At 41.3% G+C, this 19,990-nt stretch overlaps 1 protein-coding gene and 1 long non-coding RNA gene across 2 annotated transcripts; both read left to right on the top strand.

Annotated features, from left to right (window-relative positions):
* The first annotated feature begins 1,299 nt into the window (after positions 1 to 1,299).
* On the top strand, positions 1,300 to 12,803 carry IGFL3 (IGF like family member 3). Its single transcript, XM_036416337.2, has 3 exons — positions 1,300 to 1,336; positions 12,143 to 12,413; positions 12,486 to 12,803. The coding sequence occupies exons 1-3, from the start codon at positions 1,318 to 1,320 to the stop codon at positions 12,490 to 12,492; spliced, it is 297 nt and encodes a 98-aa protein (XP_036272230.1). The 5' UTR covers positions 1,300 to 1,317; the 3' UTR covers positions 12,493 to 12,803.
* Positions 12,804 to 16,890: 4,087 nt separating this feature from the next.
* On the top strand, positions 16,891 to 18,165 carry LOC118706764. Its single transcript, XR_004984122.2, has 2 exons — positions 16,891 to 16,954; positions 18,043 to 18,165. It is a non-coding gene; the product is annotated as an uncharacterized LOC118706764 (long non-coding RNA).
* Positions 18,166 to 19,990: the final 1,825 nt, after the last annotated feature.

Below are 19,990 nucleotides of genomic sequence, written 5' to 3' on the forward strand. Positions count from 1 at the left end.
AGCACGTGGGAAGGTACATGGGCATTCTTTAATTAATGTCAGCCAAAACCAGTTGTGTTGGCAAAGCCACACCCTGGGAACAGGCTTTGCCAAGAAGCCTCTTTCTTTTATTTCTCACTCCCCAGCCTCTCTACTCAAAGAACTGGATCCTTCTCTTTCCATGCTGGATGCAGAAAACAGAGATCCCGCCATACCAGGCATGTTCCTTATGCTCCAAATTGAGTCCATTTTTAGAAACATGATGGATAGATTACACTACTGTGCTCGCGTTTCTTTGTGAAAGGAAAAGGCAATGTGTTTCCACTCTCACACACTATTGTTCTTACTTCAGTTTTCCATAGTCAATATGGAGTTAAATATTTACATCTAAGTACTGTGGAGTTGAGCTTCAGGCTACAAGTTGCTTTGATTCAGCATCGCATTCTCTCCTCAGCAAACAGGGTTCTGTTATCCTGGCTGCAGTCACCTGACCCTTGGACTGTCACCCTTTGCAAGAAATAGGGTCAGTTGGCACCTGGGGCTAGCCTTACTTTCTTTCTTTATGTCAGTAATAAACTGTCTGAATCTAAAAGGGGCTGTTGTCTTGTGACTGGCTCAAGCTATCAGTTGTAGAGCCTGCAGCTCAACCCACAGGCGGGAAGAAGCCTCAGACCTATCATCGCTGGGAGGCAGCAAGGAGAAACGCTCTTGGGACAGCTTCCGTGAAGGACAGAGAAGCAATGAAAACAGCATTGTGGCAGCTCTTCCTCAGCCTCCCAGGCTCTCCTGTCCCAGGAGAATTAGAGTGTCCCACCAAGGTTAAGGTTAGCTGCACCTAATTCTAGCTGGACAGTAGCTTCCATGGATTTCTATTTAGACAATTTAATTATACAGATTATATATTAAGTTATATATAATATATAATATATAATATATAATTTATTAATTATATATTAAGTTATGCAATTAATATATAATTGTAGAATTATAGACAGTGCAGGACTGGAGATGGATTACATGTGAGAAGTGTGGGTGAGGTGCCAATGAGTCTTTGCTAACTGAGTTTCCCTATGACAAAGAAACACAACTTGGAAAGACTCCTAAAATAGTAATCACCCTGAGGCTTGTAGATATCTGTGAAAATGGAAGTCAGTTGGAACTGGTTCAACAACATTTTGTTAAAATGCTGATATGGTTTATCTCATGCAACTATGACTATTCATGTGCCTCTCTTTCTGGCATCCCTGCCCTTCTGTTGTCTATATAAGTCAGAATGTATGATCCCACACTCAGTCCTCCTGCTGCTCTGCCATCAACTTCTCAGGAGGATCAAGAACCATGGAGCTCAAAATATATGGTAAGAGAACCAGCCCCAAGTCTAGCTTATGTGTTATCAGACCTATAATGTACCTCTGAACCCCAAACTTAATTCTCTTTCCTACTCAGTTACTGGTTTCCCACTCCCTAACCACCCCTGTGACATACCTGACTGCATTACAATCTCTCCCCCAACCTGCAAATCTCAGAATTTCATCTCTTCCCATTCATTTGTTTTTGCCTTTACTTCCCTTGCCTTTGGGGTCAAGTTCATAAAGTGTTCTCTATGACCAAGGCTCAGAAGTTTGGTTCCAATATTTTCTTCCATATAACTTATTGTTTTGGGTCTTATAGGTCTTTGATCAATTTTGAATTAATCTTTGTACAGGGGGACAAACTGTAATCCAGTTTCATTCTTTTGCATGTGGCTTGCCAGCACCATTTATTGAAGAGACTATTTTTACTTCATTGTGTGTTTCTGGCTTCTTTGTTGAAAATTACCTGTCCATTTACATGAGGTGTCATAGCTGGCCACCATATAGCTGGGCTCTCTATTCTTTCCCATTGATGTGTGTGTGTGTGTGTGTGTGTGTGTGTGTGTGTGTGTGTTTCTCTGCCAATACCATGCTGTTTTGATTATTGTAGCCCTGTAGTATAATTTGAAGACAGGTAGCATGATATCTCCAGCTTCATTATTTTTTCTCAGGATTGCTTTGGCTGTTTGGGGTCTTTTGTGGTTTCATGCAAATATGATGATTTCTTACTCAATTTCTTTTTTTTTAATGACATTGGGATTTTGATAGAGATTGCATTAAATCTGTCTATTGCTTTGGGTAACATGGCCATTTTAACTATGTTGATTCTTCCAATTCATGAACACAGGATATTTTTCCATTTTGTTGTGTTTTTTCAATCTCTTTTAAGAATGCTTTATAATTTGCAATATGTAGGTCTTTCACATTTTGTTAAATTTATTCCTAAGTATCTTGTTCTTTTGGTTGCAATTGCAAAAGGAATTGTACTTTCTCACTTCCTTTTTTGAAGTTTTGTTGTTAGTATACAGGAAGGCACTGGATCTTTGCCTTTGATTTTAAATTCTGCAACTTGACTGTATTTGTTTATTGTTTCTAATAGTTTTTGGTGAAGTCTTTAGGGTTTTCTATATACAGAATTCTGTCATCTTCAAAAAGTGACAGTTTTACTTCTTCCTTTCCTATTTGTATGCCTTTTATTTCTTTCTCTTGCCTTAGTGCTCTGGCTAAGGCTTCCAGAACTATGTTGAATAGGAATAGTAAGAGCAGACATTTGTGTCTTATTCCTGATCTTAGAGAAAAAGCTCTCAGGTTTTTTTGTTTTGTTTTGTTTTTTACTTGTTTTTAATATATTTTATTGATTTTTCACAGAGAGGAAGGGAGAGGGATAGATAGCTAGAAACATTGATGAGAGAGAATCATTGATTCTCTCTGCACACCCCCTGCTGGAGATGTCCCACAACCAATGTACATGCCCTTGACCAGAATCGAACCTGGGACCTTTCAGTCCCCAGACCGACACTCTATCCACTGAGCCAAACCGGTTTCAGCAAAGCTCTCAGTTTTTTACCACTGAGTATGATATTAGCTGAGGGTTTATTCATAGATGGCCTTTATTATGTTTAGATACTTTTCTTCTGTTTATTGAGTGTTTTAATCATAAATTGATGTTGTATCTTATCAAATGCTTTTTCTAGACTGATTGATAAGATCATATGATTTTTATCCTTTCTTTTGTTAATGTGGTATGTTACATTGATTGATTTGTATATGCTAAACCATCCTTGTACCTGTGGAATGAACCCCACTTGATCATTATGTATTATTTTTTTGATGTACTGTTGTAATTGATTTACTAGTATTTTGTTTAGGATTTTTGCATCTGTATTAATCAGTGATATTGGTCTGTATGTAGTTTTCTTTTCTTGTTGAATAGGAATAGTAAGAGCAGACATTTGTGTCTTATTCCTGATCTTAGAGGAAAAGCTCTCAGGTTTTTTTGTTTTGTTTTGTTTAGGATTTTTGCATCTGTATTAATCAGTGATATTGGTCTGTAGTTTTCTTTGCCAACTTTTGGCATCAGGGTTATATGGGCCTCATAAAATGTGATAGGATGTAGTGCCTCTTCAATTCTTTGGAAGAGTTTGGGAAAGTTAGGTTTTAAATATTCTATGAATGTTTGATAGAATTCACTGGTGAAGCCATCTGGTCTTGGAGTTTTTTGGGGGGTGGGGAGGTTTTTGATGGTTGTTTCAATTTCCTCACTGCTGATCAGTCTATTTAGATTTTTCAATTCCTCATAATTTAGTCTAGGAAGTTTATATATTTCTAGGAACTTATTTCTAGTTATTGAATTTGGTGGCATATAGTCTTCCATAATATTCTAGTACTGTCCTTTGTATATCTGTGATGTCTGTGGAGACTTTTCTCTCATTTCTGATTTTGTTTACATGGGTCTTTTCCCTTTTTTCCTTAGTGAGTTTACCCAGGAGTTTGTCAACTATATTAATCTTTTCAAAGAACCAGCTCTTTGTTTACAGATTTTTGTATAGTCTTTTTGTTCTCTATTTCATTTAATTCTGTTCTAATTTTTATTATTTCCTTTCTTCTGCTGATTTAGGATTGCTTTTATTCTTCTTTTTCTATTTCTTTAGATGTGATGTTAGGTTGTTTACTTGGGATTTCTCTTGTTTCTTGAGGTAGCCCTGTAATGATATCAACTTCCTCTAATTACCGTTTTCACTGCATCCCAGAGATTTTTATATGTTGTGTTATCATTCTCATGTCTCTCTTTATCCTTTTATCTCATATTTTATTTCTTCTTTGGCCCAGGCAATTTTAAATAGTATGTTGTTTAACCTCCACATATTTGTGAGTTTCTTTACTTCCTTTTTGCAGTTGATTTCTAATTTCAAGGCATTGTGGTCAGAGACTATATTTGGTATAATTTTTATCTTCTTGAATTTGTTGGTGCTATTTTTGTGACCCAACATATGGTCTATCCTTGAGAATGTTCCATGTGCACTGGAGAAGAATGTACTGTATAATCTGATGCTCTGGGATGAAAGGTTCTATAAATGTCAATTATGTCCATTTGTTCTAGTGTTTCATTTAAGGTAGATATATCTTATATAATAAAAGGGTAATAGGCAAATAGACCAAATGGCAGAACAACCAACCAACCAATCAAATAATAATATGATAATGATATGCTAAAGCTGTTCAACAGCTCACTGTGACGTGCACTGACCACCAGGGGGAAGACAGTCAGCTGGTGGACAGTTGTTATGATGTGCACTGACCAGCAGGGGGCAGATGCTCCGACCTGTAGGTTAGCTTGCTGCTGGGGTCCAGTCAATCCAAACTGAGTGAGATGGGCCCGACATGCCTTGGAGTCCTCCCATGGTTCCTCCCACCCCTTAACCCCCATGGTGCAGTGGTGGAGTCCCTCAGTCTGGCCTGTGCCCTCTCATAATCCAGGACCGCTCAGGGGATATTGGAGAGCAGGTTTCAGCTCAATCTCATAGGCCATTCCCATGGGGCGCCAGATAGGGCTCATGGCTGGTGAGTACTTGGAACTGATTGGGTGTGAGCCCGAGACAGGCACAGTGGGGCCTGGATGAGCTGGACTGGCAGGTAAGAGCTGCAGGAAGCATTGCACTGCATGTTTTGGCCTGATCCCTACAGGCCATGCAGAGGGACTTTACCCCTGCATGAATTTGTGCACCGAGCCTCTAGTGGGTGGATGGATGGATAGATAGATAGATAGATAGATAGATAGATAGATAGATAGATAGATAGATTTCAGAGAAGGGGGAGGGAGAGAAACATCAATGATGAGAGAGAATCATTGATTGGCTGCCTCCTGCACTGCACTACTGGGGATCGAGTCCACAATCCCAGCATGTGCCCTTGACTGGAATCAAACCTAGGACCTTTCAGTCCACAGGCCAACACTCTATTCACTGAAACAAATTAGCTAGGGCAAGGCCGATATTTCTTTATTGATTTTCAGTTTGGATGATCTTTCTAGAGCTACCAATGGAGTATTAAGTTCCACAACTATGATTGTGTTTTGATCTATTTCTCCCTTTAGTTCTGTGAGTAGTTGTTTTATACATTTCTGTGTTCCCTGGTTGGGTGCATATATATTAAGACATGTTATGTTTTCAGGATGTAGTGTCCACTTTATCATTATAAAGTATTCATCTTTGCCTCTTGTTATCTTTATCTTTGTTATCTCAAAATCCATTTTTTCATATATAAGCACTAAAGGCCCAGTGCACAAAATTCATGCATGGGAAGGGCATCCCCTCAGCTCGGCCTGTACTCTCTCCAATCTGGGACCCTTTAGGATCTCTGGCTCCTAATAAGTCACCTGCCTGCCAGCCTGATCCCCCTAACTCCTCTCCCCTGCTCGCCTGGGCCCCCTAATTGCTCTCCCCTACCCGCCTGATCATTTCTAACCTCCTCTGCCTTGTCCCTGCCAACATGGCTTTATTGGAAAGGATGTCCAGAAGGACATCTGGAAGGTCATCTGGAAGATGTTCAGTCCAATTAGCATATTTTATTTTATTAGTATAGATGCTACCTTGTCCTAAAAATTCATGTCGTTCCCAGGTTTTCCTATCGTGGAAGGAGAGCCCACAGTAGCATCCTGGGTTCTGACCAGGGCTTATGTGCTTGTGCTTTATCTCAGCAGATGTGATTCCTAGAAGAAAAGTCTTGAATGTACCTTGAGCATTTCTATCAAATTTGCTAAATCTTCTTCCAAAAATGTTGAACCACTTTAAATTCCCACCAGCAACCATGTGTGTGCCCTCTTTCCCACTTTAATGCCAATATCATTGATTTCTCCCTAGAAGTTTCCCTCCCATCAGCCAAGACTGCTTGGTACTTGAGCCAACCTCATTGTTCAGCTGTGGACTTGATCTCCAGAGATAGAATTATGGAAGAGGAAAAATAGTTTTCCTCTACCTTTCTGAGTTCTTAGTGAAGGCCCTTGTAATGAAAGATAGATAACCAAGAGAAAAACAAAAGTTCATTAACATGTGTACCTCGTGTATATGTGGGGATCCCAGGGAAAAATGAGTAACTAACTCCTGAAGGTGGCTTAGAATGCAGATTTAAATACCTTATTCCTAGGAAAAGGGGATGATAGATGTAGGCCTCTTAGAGGAGAGTAAGTGATTTTTAGGAGAAATGAATGGTGGAGGAGGGAAATAGTTTGTAACAAAGTTTGGGTGTGATGTCAACTTCTACTCTCCTGTCCTGTGACAGGAGTCAGTCTTCTCTGCCTGATGACACTTCTCCTATCAAGGGGACCTATGACATTTAAGCTCCTTTTAGGGCACATGTGTCAAACACAAGGCCTGCGGGCCAAATCCGTCCCGCCAGGCCTTGCAATGTGGCCCGCACCGCGCTGTCATCACTGCACTCCAATGACAGTTTATGACTGTTCAGTAAACCATTCGGCCCGCGATTTAGAATGGATTTTAGATTTTGGCCCCTTCTCTGATTGAGTTTGACACCCCTATTTTAGGGGGTCTGATTTTAGGCAGATCTGGAGACTTCAGTGAAAGCTTATGCATGCTTTTGCTGTTTTTCAAGCATCTGCAGCTCAAGATCATCAATATAACAATACGGCATATGTTGGGGTGTCGTGTTCTCTGAATTCAAAATAAATTCAACAAAAGCTTGTTTCTCCTCTTAGATGATTTGCCACAGTAGCATTATTCCCTGGAGATGGTATTCTGACCAGACCTTCCTAAAACTGGTCATAACATACCCTATGTTTGTGGAAAGGTGTGGGCCACATCACTAAATAATCCAGGGGCAGTTTTCTCATTTTGTGGAAAGGGAGATAAAGTTATGATAGTTTATCTCCCTTTCCACAGGTTTCTTGTGGGTTTGTATCTCCACTGCCCGCCTTCCACTCCCCCAGCAGCCCTAGCGCCTCTGCCTCAGGCCTTGGGGCTACTGGGTGCCAGGCCTGCGGGTTTGTGTCTCCAATCCACCCCACCACCACCACCACCCCCAACTTAAGGTCTGTGATGGTGGGGCTTGGGGCTGCAGGGTGCCGGCCTCCCTGCTGGTTTGTATCTCCCATGCACCCCAGCAGCCCCAGCGCCACCTGGCTGCTATTTGCCTTGCCATCTTGGTTGGGTTAATTTGCATACTCATTCCTATTGGCTGGTAGCATAGCGGAGATATGGTCATTTTGCATGTTTCTCTTTTATTACATAGGATGTCTACACCTGCTTCTCTGTGGATGTTAATTGTTTGGAGAATTGTTTTTACTTTTTACTTTGAATTTACCTTTGTCTTTTGTCACTTAGATGTGTCTCTTGTACGAAGCATATGGTTGGGTTTTTTTTGTTTTTTTTTTGATCCATTCTGCTCTTCTGTGCCTCTTTATTGGTGAATTCAGATTTTACATTTAGGGTAATTACTGATGTATGAGGATTCCCTTCAGCCATTTTATCTTTTGTTTTCTGCTAGCTCTGTGCCTCCATTGGTTCTTTTCTTTCATTCTTCTCTCTATTGTTTTTGTTTGGTGATATTCCATAGTTCTTTCCTCTGTTTCCCCTTTTTTAAGCACTGTGTCCTGGTTTGCAGATTTTTGTGTGTGGTTACCATTAGGTTTATAAAAAATAAGCCTGCATTTATACTGTAGTTCTTTCTCTTTTGAGTGCATCTGATCTTCATCTCCCTTTGCCAGTTCAGACCTTTATCCCCTCCTCTTTTATGTTTCTGTCATCACAAATTATCCCTCTTTATGTTGTAAGTTTTCAGTGATCTTACTCAGGATGTTGTGACCTTATGTTCTTTGTTTCAGGTAAAATAACTGCATTGAGTATTTCCTGCAATGGAAGTTTTCTGATGATAAAATCCCTCAGCTTCTGTATGCCTGGGAACATCCTTATTTTTCCTTCATACCTAAAGGATAATTTTGCTGGCTCTATTATTCAAGGCCTGTAATTTCTCTCATTTAGATGTGGGACTATTTGGTTCAACTCTCTCCTGGCTCATAGAGTTCTGCTGAGAAGTTGGATGAAATTCTGATGGGTTTTTCTTTATAGGTCACTTTCTTCATTCCCCTGGATGCTTTAAGAATGTTTTCTTTGTCATTAATTTTTTTTAATTAATTTTTTTAATATATTTTATTGATTTTTTACAGAGAGGAAGGGAGAGAGATAGAGAGCTAGAAATGTCGATGAGAGAGAAACATCGACCAGCTGCCTCTTGCACACCCCCTACTAGGGATGTGCCCTCAACCAATGTACATGCCCCTGACCGGAATCGAACCTGGAACCTTTCAGTCCGCAGACCGATGCTCTACCACTGAGCCAAACCAGTTTTGGCATCTTTGTCATTAATTTTTAACAGCTTTAATACCAAGTGCCTTAGAGAAGTCCTCTTTGGATTGAGGTAACTAAGTGTTCTCTTTGCTTCTTGGATTCAAGGACCTAGTTCTTTCCATAGGTTTGAAAATTCTCATCCATTCTTTGTTTGAATAGTCGCTCTGTTCCATATTCCCTTTCCTCCTGCTCTGCATGCCTATAATTCTAATATTGCTTTTTCTGATGGAGTCAGATAGTTCTCATGGAGCTCTTTTCTTTTTCTTGATACTTAGGTCTTTCTCTTCTTCCTTCTGTGGCATTTCTAGATTCCTATCTTAAATTTCACATCCTTCCTTCCTACATCTGGTTGGCCCTGTTTTCTATGTGCAGTAGTTCACTCTTAATCTCCTTAATGGCATGCTTAATTTCTAGGATTTCTGTTTGTTTTTCTTTTAAAGTTTCAATGTCTTTGGTAAAGTACTAGTTTTGTTCATTGATTTGTTTTCTGAGTGCATTGGGATTGCCTCTCTGCATTTTCTCGCATCTTATTGAGTATTTTTAGAACTGCAAACTTGAAATCTCTCATTTACATCACGCATTTCCATGTGTTCCAGCTTGCTTTCTGGGGATTTTTCATTTTCTTTCTGATCATCCTTGTTACCCTAGTTATTCATGGTACTTCCTGATTTGTATCTCTGTTAAAGAAGTCTTTCTACTATTTACCAGTAGATGGCACAGAATCACAAGGTTTTTATTTTATTTTATTTACTAGAGGCCTAGTGCATGAAATTCATGTGTGTGTGTTGGGGGGAGGGAGGGGGCAGGAAGGAGGGTGTCCCTCGGCCCAGCCTGCACCCTCTCCAATCTGGACCCCTTGAGGGATGTCCGACTGCCCAGCCGATCCCAGTGGGATCCAGTCTAAACAAGCAGTCGGATATCCCTCTCACAATCTGAGACTGCTAGCTCTCAACCACTCACCTGCCTGCTTATGTGATTGCCCCTAACCCCTTCTGCCTACCAGTCTGATCACCCCCTAACCACTCCCTGCCAGCCTGTTCCCCTACCGACCAGATTACCCCTAACTGCATCCCCTGTCACCCTGGTTCTCCCCTACAGGCCTGGTCCCCCCCAACTGACCTACCCTGCAGGCCTGATCGCCCTCAACTACCCTGCCCTGCAGGCTTGGTCCCTTCCTACTACCCTCCCCTGCTGGCCATCTTGTGGTAGTCATCTTGTGTCCACAAGGGGGCATCTATCTTTGACCACATGGAGGTAGCTATCTTGGACTGATGGTCAATTTGCATATGACTTCTTTATTATATAGGATTTATTTATTTATTTATTTACTTACTTACTTTTTTATTTTTACCTCTGTGATCTATCTGTCTTGGCCTCCAAGCCTTGAGTAAGACAGTACGGCCTGCTCTTTGGGGCTAGGATTTGTTTTGCCCTTGCCAAAATGGTGACCTCTGACCTCTGTGGTGGAGTTCCACCCCAAGCATCCTTCCTTGGGGTCAGTCACAGAGGGAAACTGTGGCTCTACTGCAATAGCTTTTGGTTTCTAGGTAATATGCTCCTGGGCCTACCTCCAAGGGCAACAGGAGGAGAGTTTGGGGGTCCACGAACTCTGTGGTTCCATTTCTCTGTCTGGACACGCCACCCTGCCAACAGTGGGGAGCCACACGGCAGAACCCAGTGCTCTGTCAGGCAACTCCTGACTCAGACACTGTTTGCTCTCTTGCCATTGGCCCTTCGGGGCTGCCCCCTGAAGCTCTCAGTTCCTCACAGAAAAGGAAATTCCTGCTACATCCGTTTCCTTCCTCTCCAGGTCTGGCCATGTGCTTACAGCTGCAGGGCTGCTTCTCTGGGCTTTCTGCACTCTCCTCCCTTCTTCTCTCCTCACTTATTCTCAGTTGCCCACCTTTAGATGTTCAATACCTGGTTTTCTCAGGGTCTGTGTTGAACAGTGATTTCTTTGTTTAATTATAGTTGGTTAACTTGCTATTTCAATGGAAAAGGTCAAGTGCTCTCTCTTGCTGCCAATCCTCTGGAGTAATTCAGGTCTTTTGCATTTCAATGCAAGTTGTAGGGTCAGTTTGTTGATTCCTAAAGTATTCCAATTTATGAATATGGATGTATTTCAGTTTGTTTATGTATTCTCTTCACTTCCTCTCAACAATGTTCAGTTATTTCCAGTTTACAAAGTTTGCACTTCTTTTGTTAAGTTTATTCATGAGTATTTTATTTTGGTTCTATTGTATTGAATAAGTAGAATTATTCTCTAACTTTCATTTTCAGGTGGTCTTAGCTAGTGTATACAATTGATTTTATATGTTGATCTTGTATCTTACAACCTTGCTGACTTTCTCAGTTTGTTCTGTGGGGTCTTGTAGCTTCCTTAGAATTTTTAATATACATGATCATGTCATTTGCAAGTAGAAATAGTTTTACTTCTTTTCCAATCTGAATGCACTTCTTTCTTTTCTGGTCTAATTTCTCTGACTTAAGCATTCAGTGCTATGTTGGATAGAGTGGTAAGAGTGGACATATTTGTCCTGCTCTTGATGCTAAAGGGAGAGCATTCAGTCTTTCACTATTTGGTATGTTATATAATGAGGTTTATTGTGGATACCCTTTATTGGATTGAGGAAGTTCTTTTCTATTAATAGCTTGTTCTTTGTTGGGGATTTTAAAATTATAAAAATGTAGATTTTGTCAAATGCTTTTTCTGTATCATTTTAGGTAATCTTAGGCTTTAACCTATATTATTATATAATAACAGTATTGTTATAACATCTATAAAAACGAAATCCATGCCCCATTCTTTTGAACTTCATTTCTTAAACTTCATTCACAGTCATGGCACCCAGAAGCTGAAATATAGGAGAGCTCCAACTCCAAGACCTAGTCAAGCCAAATCATATTCCCAAAAGCATCCATACATCCAAATTCTCCTCCTGTCTAAACTCAGCTTCCTTTATCCTTCCAAATCACTTAATTGATATATTTAATGCCTGCTCTGCCTTTCTCCCAACTGGGAAATTTCACTGCATTCTTAGAATTCTAAGCTTTGGTTCAGAGTCCCCCAAACCCCCGTTCTCTCCCTTAAAGGGTCTGGGATGTTTAGGCCCAGATTTCTGGACTCCTATCTGTGTCAGGAGCTAGACCCTATGCAGAGATGACCCCAAACCCAAACTTTTAGAGTAAATTGGGGTCTAAACCTTCCCCACACTGGTCTGCCCTGCCCGAGGTCCAAAATCCAAGCCTCAGCCTTAAGCCTCCTTCTTTCTCATCCAGGTGTCATCTTCATATCAGTCTCCCTTTTCCAGTGCTCAGAGTCAGGTGAGTATAGGGTGGGGAAGAATGAAGAGGGATGAAGCTACCCTTGGGAAGTGGTTTTAAAGAAAATCTTGATTTAGTGGATGGGATAGTGCCTGGTTCTCCATGAAGTCACCAGCAATTTCTGTCCAGAGGCCCACATGAACTCCAACCTGTGGATGTGCCAGCAAGCACCCAGATGTGGACGCCAGATGTACAGCCCCTTGGAGCACTGCTGCCATGATGACACCATCCTGGCCCTCGGCCGGACCCAATTCTGTGGCCCCAACTGCAAGTTCTGGCCCTGCTTTGAGCTCTGCTGTCCTGAGTCGTTTGGCCCCCAGAAGAGATTTGTTGTGAGATTGAAGGTTCTGGGCATGAAGTCGCGGTGCTCTAACTCTCCCATCTCTGGAGTCTGTCCCCGGTAAGGACCCTGCCTCACTCAGGTGACAACACGACATGGAGGCTATGTCTCTGTAGCTCTCATTTTCTGCAGGTTATAAGGAACAACCCAGCCATCCTCCTGGAAACTTGGAACATCTGGCTAAAAGTACATACCTTAAGATATAAGGGGAAATGGGTCAGTGGTATTGTTTTCAAACGATAAAAACATGCCCTAGAGTCCAGTGAGGTTAAATGTGTTCTTTCTGAATTTCCTGTCACTACTTGCTGAGAAATGATTGCACAGGAACTTCTCTCCGCTCCTAAAGCCCTCCCTGCCCACAGCCATCAGTGTCTCCTCAGTCAGCCTAAGTATTCTCTCTTTACTCTGGGCTCAGGGTTCTTCTCTCATCAAGGGGACAAGGATGGGGAGAAGATGACCCAGCCCCAGAGCCACCTCGTGGTTCCGGCACCTGCAGCTCCAATGGGAGGTGGGAGGGTTGAAGCTGCACTGAGGGGCTGAAGAGGAGAGGAGGGAGAGAGCCTGTGCCTCACTGTGATGGACTAGCTTCTTGTTCTGAGCCAGCACTCTCTGTCCCTCACTCCCAGCTCCCAATATTTTTGTCATACTTTTTTCTTGTCATTCTTTTGTTGGCCTGATGTCTATGATTAAAGAGGGAGAAGCATACAGATTGTGAGTGAGTGAATGAGGGAGAAACAGGGACAGAGAGAAAGAGGAAGACTCCTGGCCAGTTTGTTTCCTGCTGAGTGTCTTGGTCACGAGCACCTGGAAGCCCCCGTGGGAGGCTCGGCGCTGAGCACTGAGGGGCCAGCAGCTGATTTGGAACCTGGCAGGGCTATGTGACCATGGGCTTGTCAAAGGTAAGCCTGCATTTCCCATCTGAAAACTGGAGAGTGTAGGTCATGCAGTGAGCAAATGGGTACAGGGGTCTGCTCGGTGCAGGCACAGTATCAGTGTCAGGGTCAGAGAGAGGACTGAGTCACTGTGAGGACAGGGCCTGCTCTTGTGCTGGTATCAGGCCCTGAGCAGGACAGCACAGTACTCAGGGCTTCACTCTGGGCCCCAACACATCCTGGGTTCAAATCCCAGCTCTGTCAGATTCTGCCAGTGTGGTCCGGGTGAATTTGGACCAGTTACTATAGCCTCTAAATGCCTCATTCCTAAAACATGTAGATTCCTAAAACTAGGTCATGGGGTAGTTGAGATGATGAAAAAACTGGATGTTTATGAAGGGCTGAGAACAGACACAGGATCCACCAGGTTCTCAGAGTTGCTCACTGTTCTCATCCCAGCAGGTCCTCATCCTGAGGGATGTAACTCTCTACTTGCCCTTCCCCCCTCCCCCAGCCCTAAAGCCTCTGTCTGTCCTAATCTGTGATGGGCTCCTCTTTGCCTCAGGGCCTTTGCTCCTGTTATAGTTTTTGCATGAAAATCTCTTCCCCCCGGGTCACTGCCAAAGCCCATGTGTTCCCCTCCCATAGGTTTTCCTAAGCCACAGAATCTAAATTTGTTCACATTTTGTTTGTTTGTTCTATTTTCTTAGATGACATCACCTTTTCTTATAATTATTGGTGGCTATCATCATAAAAGCAGATATAGCCATGATCTGGAAGCAGCTCAAGTGTCCATTAGTAGTGAACAGCTATGATACATTTACACAATGCAATACTACTCTACCTTAAAAAAGAAGAAAATTTGGCCGAGACCGGTTTGGCTCAATGGAGAGCGTCGGCTTGGAGACTGAAAGGTTCCGGGTTCGATTCCGGTCAAGGGCATGTACCTTGGTTGCGGGCCCATCCCTGGTGTGGGGTGTGCAGGAGGCAGCTGGTCGATGTCTCTCATCAATGTTTCTAGCTCGCTCTCTGCTCTCTGTAAAAAAAATCAATAAAATATATTTTTTAAAAAGAAAAAAAGAAAGAAAATTTTACTCTTTGTGGCAGCATGGATGATCCTGGAGAAGATTTCTCGAATCGTCAGAGAAATACAAGTTAGAACCATAATGAGCTATCACCTTACACCTGTTAGAATGGCTACCATCCAATAAATCAACCAGACCTAGCCAGTTTGCTCAGTGGATAGAGCGTCGGCCTGCAGAATTGAGGTCAAGGGTATCTGTCCAGGTTGCGGGCTCAGTCTCCAGTGGGGGGCTTGCAGGAGGCAGCCAATCAATGATTCACTCTAACTAATGATGTTTCTATCTCTCTCTTCTTCTCCCTTCCTCTTTGAAATCAATAAAAATATATTTGAATAAATAAATCACCAGTGTTGGTGAGGATGTGGAGAAAAGGAAACCCTTGATACAGTCACTATGGAAAAATGTATGGGGGTTCCTTGAAAAATAAAAAGTATAACTGCCTTGCTGAATCCGGTTTGGCTCAGTGGATAGAGCGTCGGCCTGTGGACCAAAAGGTCCCAGGTTCGATTCCGGTCAAGGGCATGTACCTTGGTTGCGGGCACATCCCCCGTAGGGGGTGTGCAAGAGGCAGCTGATCGATGACTCTCTCTCTCATCGATGTTTCTAGCTCTCTATCCCTCTCTCTTCCTCCCTGTAAAAAGTAACCACTGACACCACAGGAATACAAAGGATTCTAAGAAAATACTATGAACAACTATATGCCAACAAGCTGGACAATATGTATAAAATGGACAAATTCCTAGAAAAATACAATATCCAAAAACTGAATCAGGAAGAATCAGAAAACCTGGATAAGCCAATAACAACTGATCAAATAGAAGCAGTAATTAAAAAAAAAAAAAAAAAAAACTCTCAGCAAACAAAAACCCAGGTCTGGACGGCTTCATTGGGGAGTTTTACCAAACATTCAAAGAAGAATTCACACCTATAGTCTTCAAACTATTTCAGAAAATACAAGAGGAAGGAACACTCCAAGCTCTTTCTTGAGGACAGCATTATCCTAATTCCAAAGTCAGATAAAGACACTACAAAGAAAAAATTCATTATCCCTGATGAACACAGATGCTAAAATCCTCAGCAAAAATATTAGCAAATCAGATTCAGCAATATATTAAAAAGATCATACATCATGACCCAGTGGCATTATTCTAGGGATGCAAGGCTGGTACAATATTTGCAAATCAATAAACATGATACATCACTTAAACAAAATGAAAGACAAAAATCACATGACCATATCAATGGACATAGAAAAAGCATCTAACAAAATCCAACTCCCATTTTTTATAAAAACTCTCAGCAAAGTGGGAATAGAGGGAACAAATCTCAACACGATAAAGGCCATATATGATAAACCTACATTGAACATCATACTAAAAGGGCAAAAACTAAAACCATTTCCCATAAGAACAGGAACAAGACCCAGATGCCCACTTTCACCACTCTTATTCAACATAGTACTGGGAGTTCTGGCTAGTGATCAGACAAGAATAAGAAATAAAAGGCATCCAAATTAGAAAGGAGCAAGTAAAACTATCATTATTTGCAGATGACATGATATTGTACATAGAAAACCCTAAGGAGTCCACCAAAAAAACTACTAAAATTCAATAAGGAATTTGGCAACGTGGCAGGATACAAAATCAACACCGCTCTCCCAAATTGATATACCAATAATGAATTCTCAGAAAGAGAAACTAAACAAACAATCCCATTTACCATTGCAACAAAAAAGTTAAAATACTTAGGAGTAAACTTAACCAAGGAGGCAAAAGAGCTGTACTCAGAAAACTACAGGACGTTGAAAAAAGAGATAGAAGAAGCTATAAACAAATGTAAGAATATATTGTGTTCATTGATTAGTAGCATCAACATCATTACATCATTAAAATGTCCATACTACCCAAGGCAATCTACGGATTCAATGCAATTCCCATAAAAATAAATAAATAAATAAATAAATAAATAAATAAATAAATACAAATTTTTAAAAAAAGTATTTCACAGATCTAGAACAAAACTCCAAAAGTGTTTTTATGGAATCAAAACAAGAACCTGAATAGCTGCAGCAATCTTATGGGGGGGGGGGGGGGGGGGAAACAAAGTTGGAGGAATTATAATACCAGATTTCAAGTGTAGGAAGTGGTTATAGGGTTAAGCCTCAGACTGACCTGCTGGCAAAGTTGAAAACAAGCCCCAGCTTAGAGGACATGGTCCTCTAAGCATAATTAAGCTTGATCTTCTAACTGCTCCCTAGATCTTTCCTGGGTAGCTAGTGGGCTGTGGGAGGGGCAGCAAGTGCTTCCAAAACAAGTGGATCTTACAAGAACATTGTAAATTACCTTGTTTACCCCTGACCATAAAATAAAGCATCAGCTTTGCAGTCTGGATCTGTTCTGTGGCCTCAACAAGGCACAGAAGATCCACCTAGACCCAGCTTATTCTGTTGTCTGTCTTTTTCTTCATCCTTCACCATCCTCCCTCAGGCTCACTGAACCCTTGCCTGTGCTGGCATGGCACAAGTGGTACCCAACTCGGGGATGAGTTCTGCCCAAGTGGCACTCGATGCAGGCCTGAGTGTGAAGGAACTGCAATTGTCAGGTGAAATGACACACCAGTGAAGCACGTGCAGAAAGCAAAAAGGAAGGTAAGGAATGCAGTTTAGTACTAGCTAGGTGTAACACATGGAATTGAAGGGAAAGAATGTATGTGTATCCATGTTTAAGGCTATGCTCCAAGCAAGGGGCTATTCTGTGAGGTATGAACAGCTTTTCAATTTTTTGGATTTTGTAAGTAAAACCTGCCCATGGTTTTCTGAGGAAGAAAAGGTAAATGTAGAGGCATAGGAGAAGGTAGGAAAACAACTTCACGACATTATATAGCTGAGGTCCAGAGAAAATGCCTGCCTCTACTTTCAGTCTGTGGTCCCTGATTCGGGACTGCCTAGCGCCCACTCCAGAAGGAGAGTGGAGGAATGTGGCAGGGAAATGCAGATCTTGGCCAAATTGGGTGATTAGTTATTACTTTAGAAAGTGAAAAAAAAAGAAAAAATTTAATATCTTTATTTATTAAACATGAAAAGAAATTTGGCCAGATCTGTTGCTGAAACTTCCCCCGAAGTAAGCAGAATGTGGGGGAAGGGAAACACACGGTGATCCAATATGGAAGCCTACTATCTCAGGCTAATTTAAAATTTCCTTTCGCCATGAAAAAGGTCTTAAAAATTTAGAAATGTGTCAGGAATGTCTGTGCTCGTGGGAAGACACCTAGCTGTCAGAAGAGTGAGTGCATGGTCCGATTTCAGACATTTAGATTGTCTTAAGCTGGAATCTCTTTGCAAAAGCTATAGGAAATGAAAATACCAGACCTAGGGTTTTCCCTAAGAAAAATGGTGAAAACGTCTTCTCGAAAGAAATTCAAGCTAATTCCAGCAACAGGATTCACATTTCTATAATAAAGAGTAGTTTTATTTCTAAAACAAACCCAGTCATGTTCTTTATATTTTAATTTTTTAATTTTTTAATTTTTTTATTTTTATTTTTTTATATTTTAAATTTTTTGAATTGTGATGCAGAGGATCATACAGCAGTCGAAAGGCATCAAGCCTCCTGTACAATAAGGATGCACAAACTAAACAATGATTTGGACCAGATCTGGTAATCTTCAATAAATGGTATTGGGAAAATTGGACAGATGCATACATGTGGAGAAGAGGTTGTGTTTGTTTCTTTCCAGAAGGAGCAGTGCAGCCAATTTGAGTGCCAAAACATTATGTCCATCACCACAATGGACCCAGAGAAGCTCCTTGTCCCATCGTTCAAAAGACTGAAAGTTGCCCCGATGACAGCAAAGCGGAAAGGGAAGATGACAAAGGCTACGCAAGAGACCGAGATGCCAACATGGGGTCAGCTGAAGAAGTTAACAACTGAGGCCCAGAAGATGGCAGAAAAGCAAGAAGTGGAAGCTACTCCCTCAATCATGTATCTGGCTGTGCTAGCATTTGTTAGCTGTCAGTCTTCTGCAAACTCTTGAGCAACCAAGTCTGAGGACTCTTAAGCAAATCAGCAAAAGAAGCTTTCATTTAGTAGGAAAATGTTACTGTAGTTTGATTTCTCTACCACTGTAGTGTTGCATTGGCATTGTTTTATTAATAACAATGTCTGGGTTTTGCATTTGCATTGTTTTGTTATTGGTTTTTACATTGGCATTCTTTTGTTAATATTTGAATAGTCAGAGCTTTGTCCTTAAGGTTTAAGTTTTACTTCCATTATTAGTAGCTTAAAATTAAAAGAAGGTCAAGATGTAGGAAGCAGTTAAGCCTCAGACTGACCTGCTGGCAAAGTTGCAAACAAGTCCCAGCTTGGAGGGCACAGTCCTCTAAGCATAATTAAGCTTGATCTTCAAACTGCTTCCTAGATGTTCCTGGGTAGCTAATGGGCTGTGGGAGGGGCAGCAAGTGCTGCCAAAACAGGTGAATCTTACAAGAACATTGTAAATTACCTTGTTTACCCCTGACCATAAAATAAAGCATCAGCTTTGCAGTCTGGATCTGTTCTGTGGCCTCAAAAAGGCACAGAAGATCCATCGAGACCCAGCTTATTCTCTTGTCTATCTTTTTCTTCATCCTTCACTGCCCTCCCTCAGGCTGGCTGAACCTTTGGCTGTGCTGGCATGGCACAAGTGGTGCTAATGCAGGGCTGAGTGCAGCACATTTAAATTATACTATAAAGCCACCGTAGTCAAAACAGCCAGATACTGGCAAAAGAACAGGGATATAGCCGAAACTGGTTTGGCTCAGTGGGTAGAGCGTTGGCCTGCAGACCAGGTTTGATTCCGATCAAGGGCCTGTGCATTGGTTGCAGGAGGCAGCTGATCGATGTTTCTGGCTTTCTGTCCCTCTCTCTTCTTCTCTGTAAAAAATGAATAAAATATTTAAAAACAAAACAAACAAACAAACAAAAAATCACCAAGCTCTCAGCACTGTGTGTAGCCCCACTGTCTGGGGTAGGGAAGACAGAGCCATAAAAATAAATAAATAAATAAATAAATAAATAAATAAATAAATAAATAAAATATTTTTAAAAAAAAAAGAAAGGAAAGGAAAGGAAAGGAAAGATCAGGGATATAGATCAACGGAACAGAAGAGAGACCCCAGAAAGCTACCCAAGTCAGTACATTCAATTAATATTTGACAAAAGAGGCAAAAGCACACAATTGAATCAAGACTGTCTCTTCAACAAATGGTATTGGGAAAATTGGACAGATACATGCAAAAAAATGAAACTAGACCACCAACTTACACCATACACAACAATAAACTCAAAATGGACCAAGAAATACTTAAATATAAGTCAGGAAACAATAAAAATCCTAGAAGAAACCATAGGCAGCAAAATCTCAGGCATCTCATAGAATATGTTTTTTGATACAACTCCTAGGGAAAAGGAAACTAAGGAGAAAATAAACAAATGAGACTACATCAAAATGAAAAGCTTCTTCACAGGAAAAGAAACAATCAACAAAACAACAAGAAAGCCCACTGCTGCCCTAACCGGTTTGGCTCAGTGGATAAAGCATCAGTCTATGAACTGAAAAGTCCCAGGTTCATCAAGGGCATGTACCTTGGTTGTGGGCACGTCCCCAGTGGGGTGGTGTGCAGAAGGCAGTTGAATCAGTGTCTCTC

This window comes from Pipistrellus kuhlii, unplaced genomic scaffold, assembly GCF_014108245.1.
Source record: "Pipistrellus kuhlii isolate mPipKuh1 unplaced genomic scaffold, mPipKuh1.p scaffold_m20_p_55, whole genome shotgun sequence".
NCBI lineage: Eukaryota > Metazoa > Chordata > Mammalia > Chiroptera > Vespertilionidae > Pipistrellus > Pipistrellus kuhlii.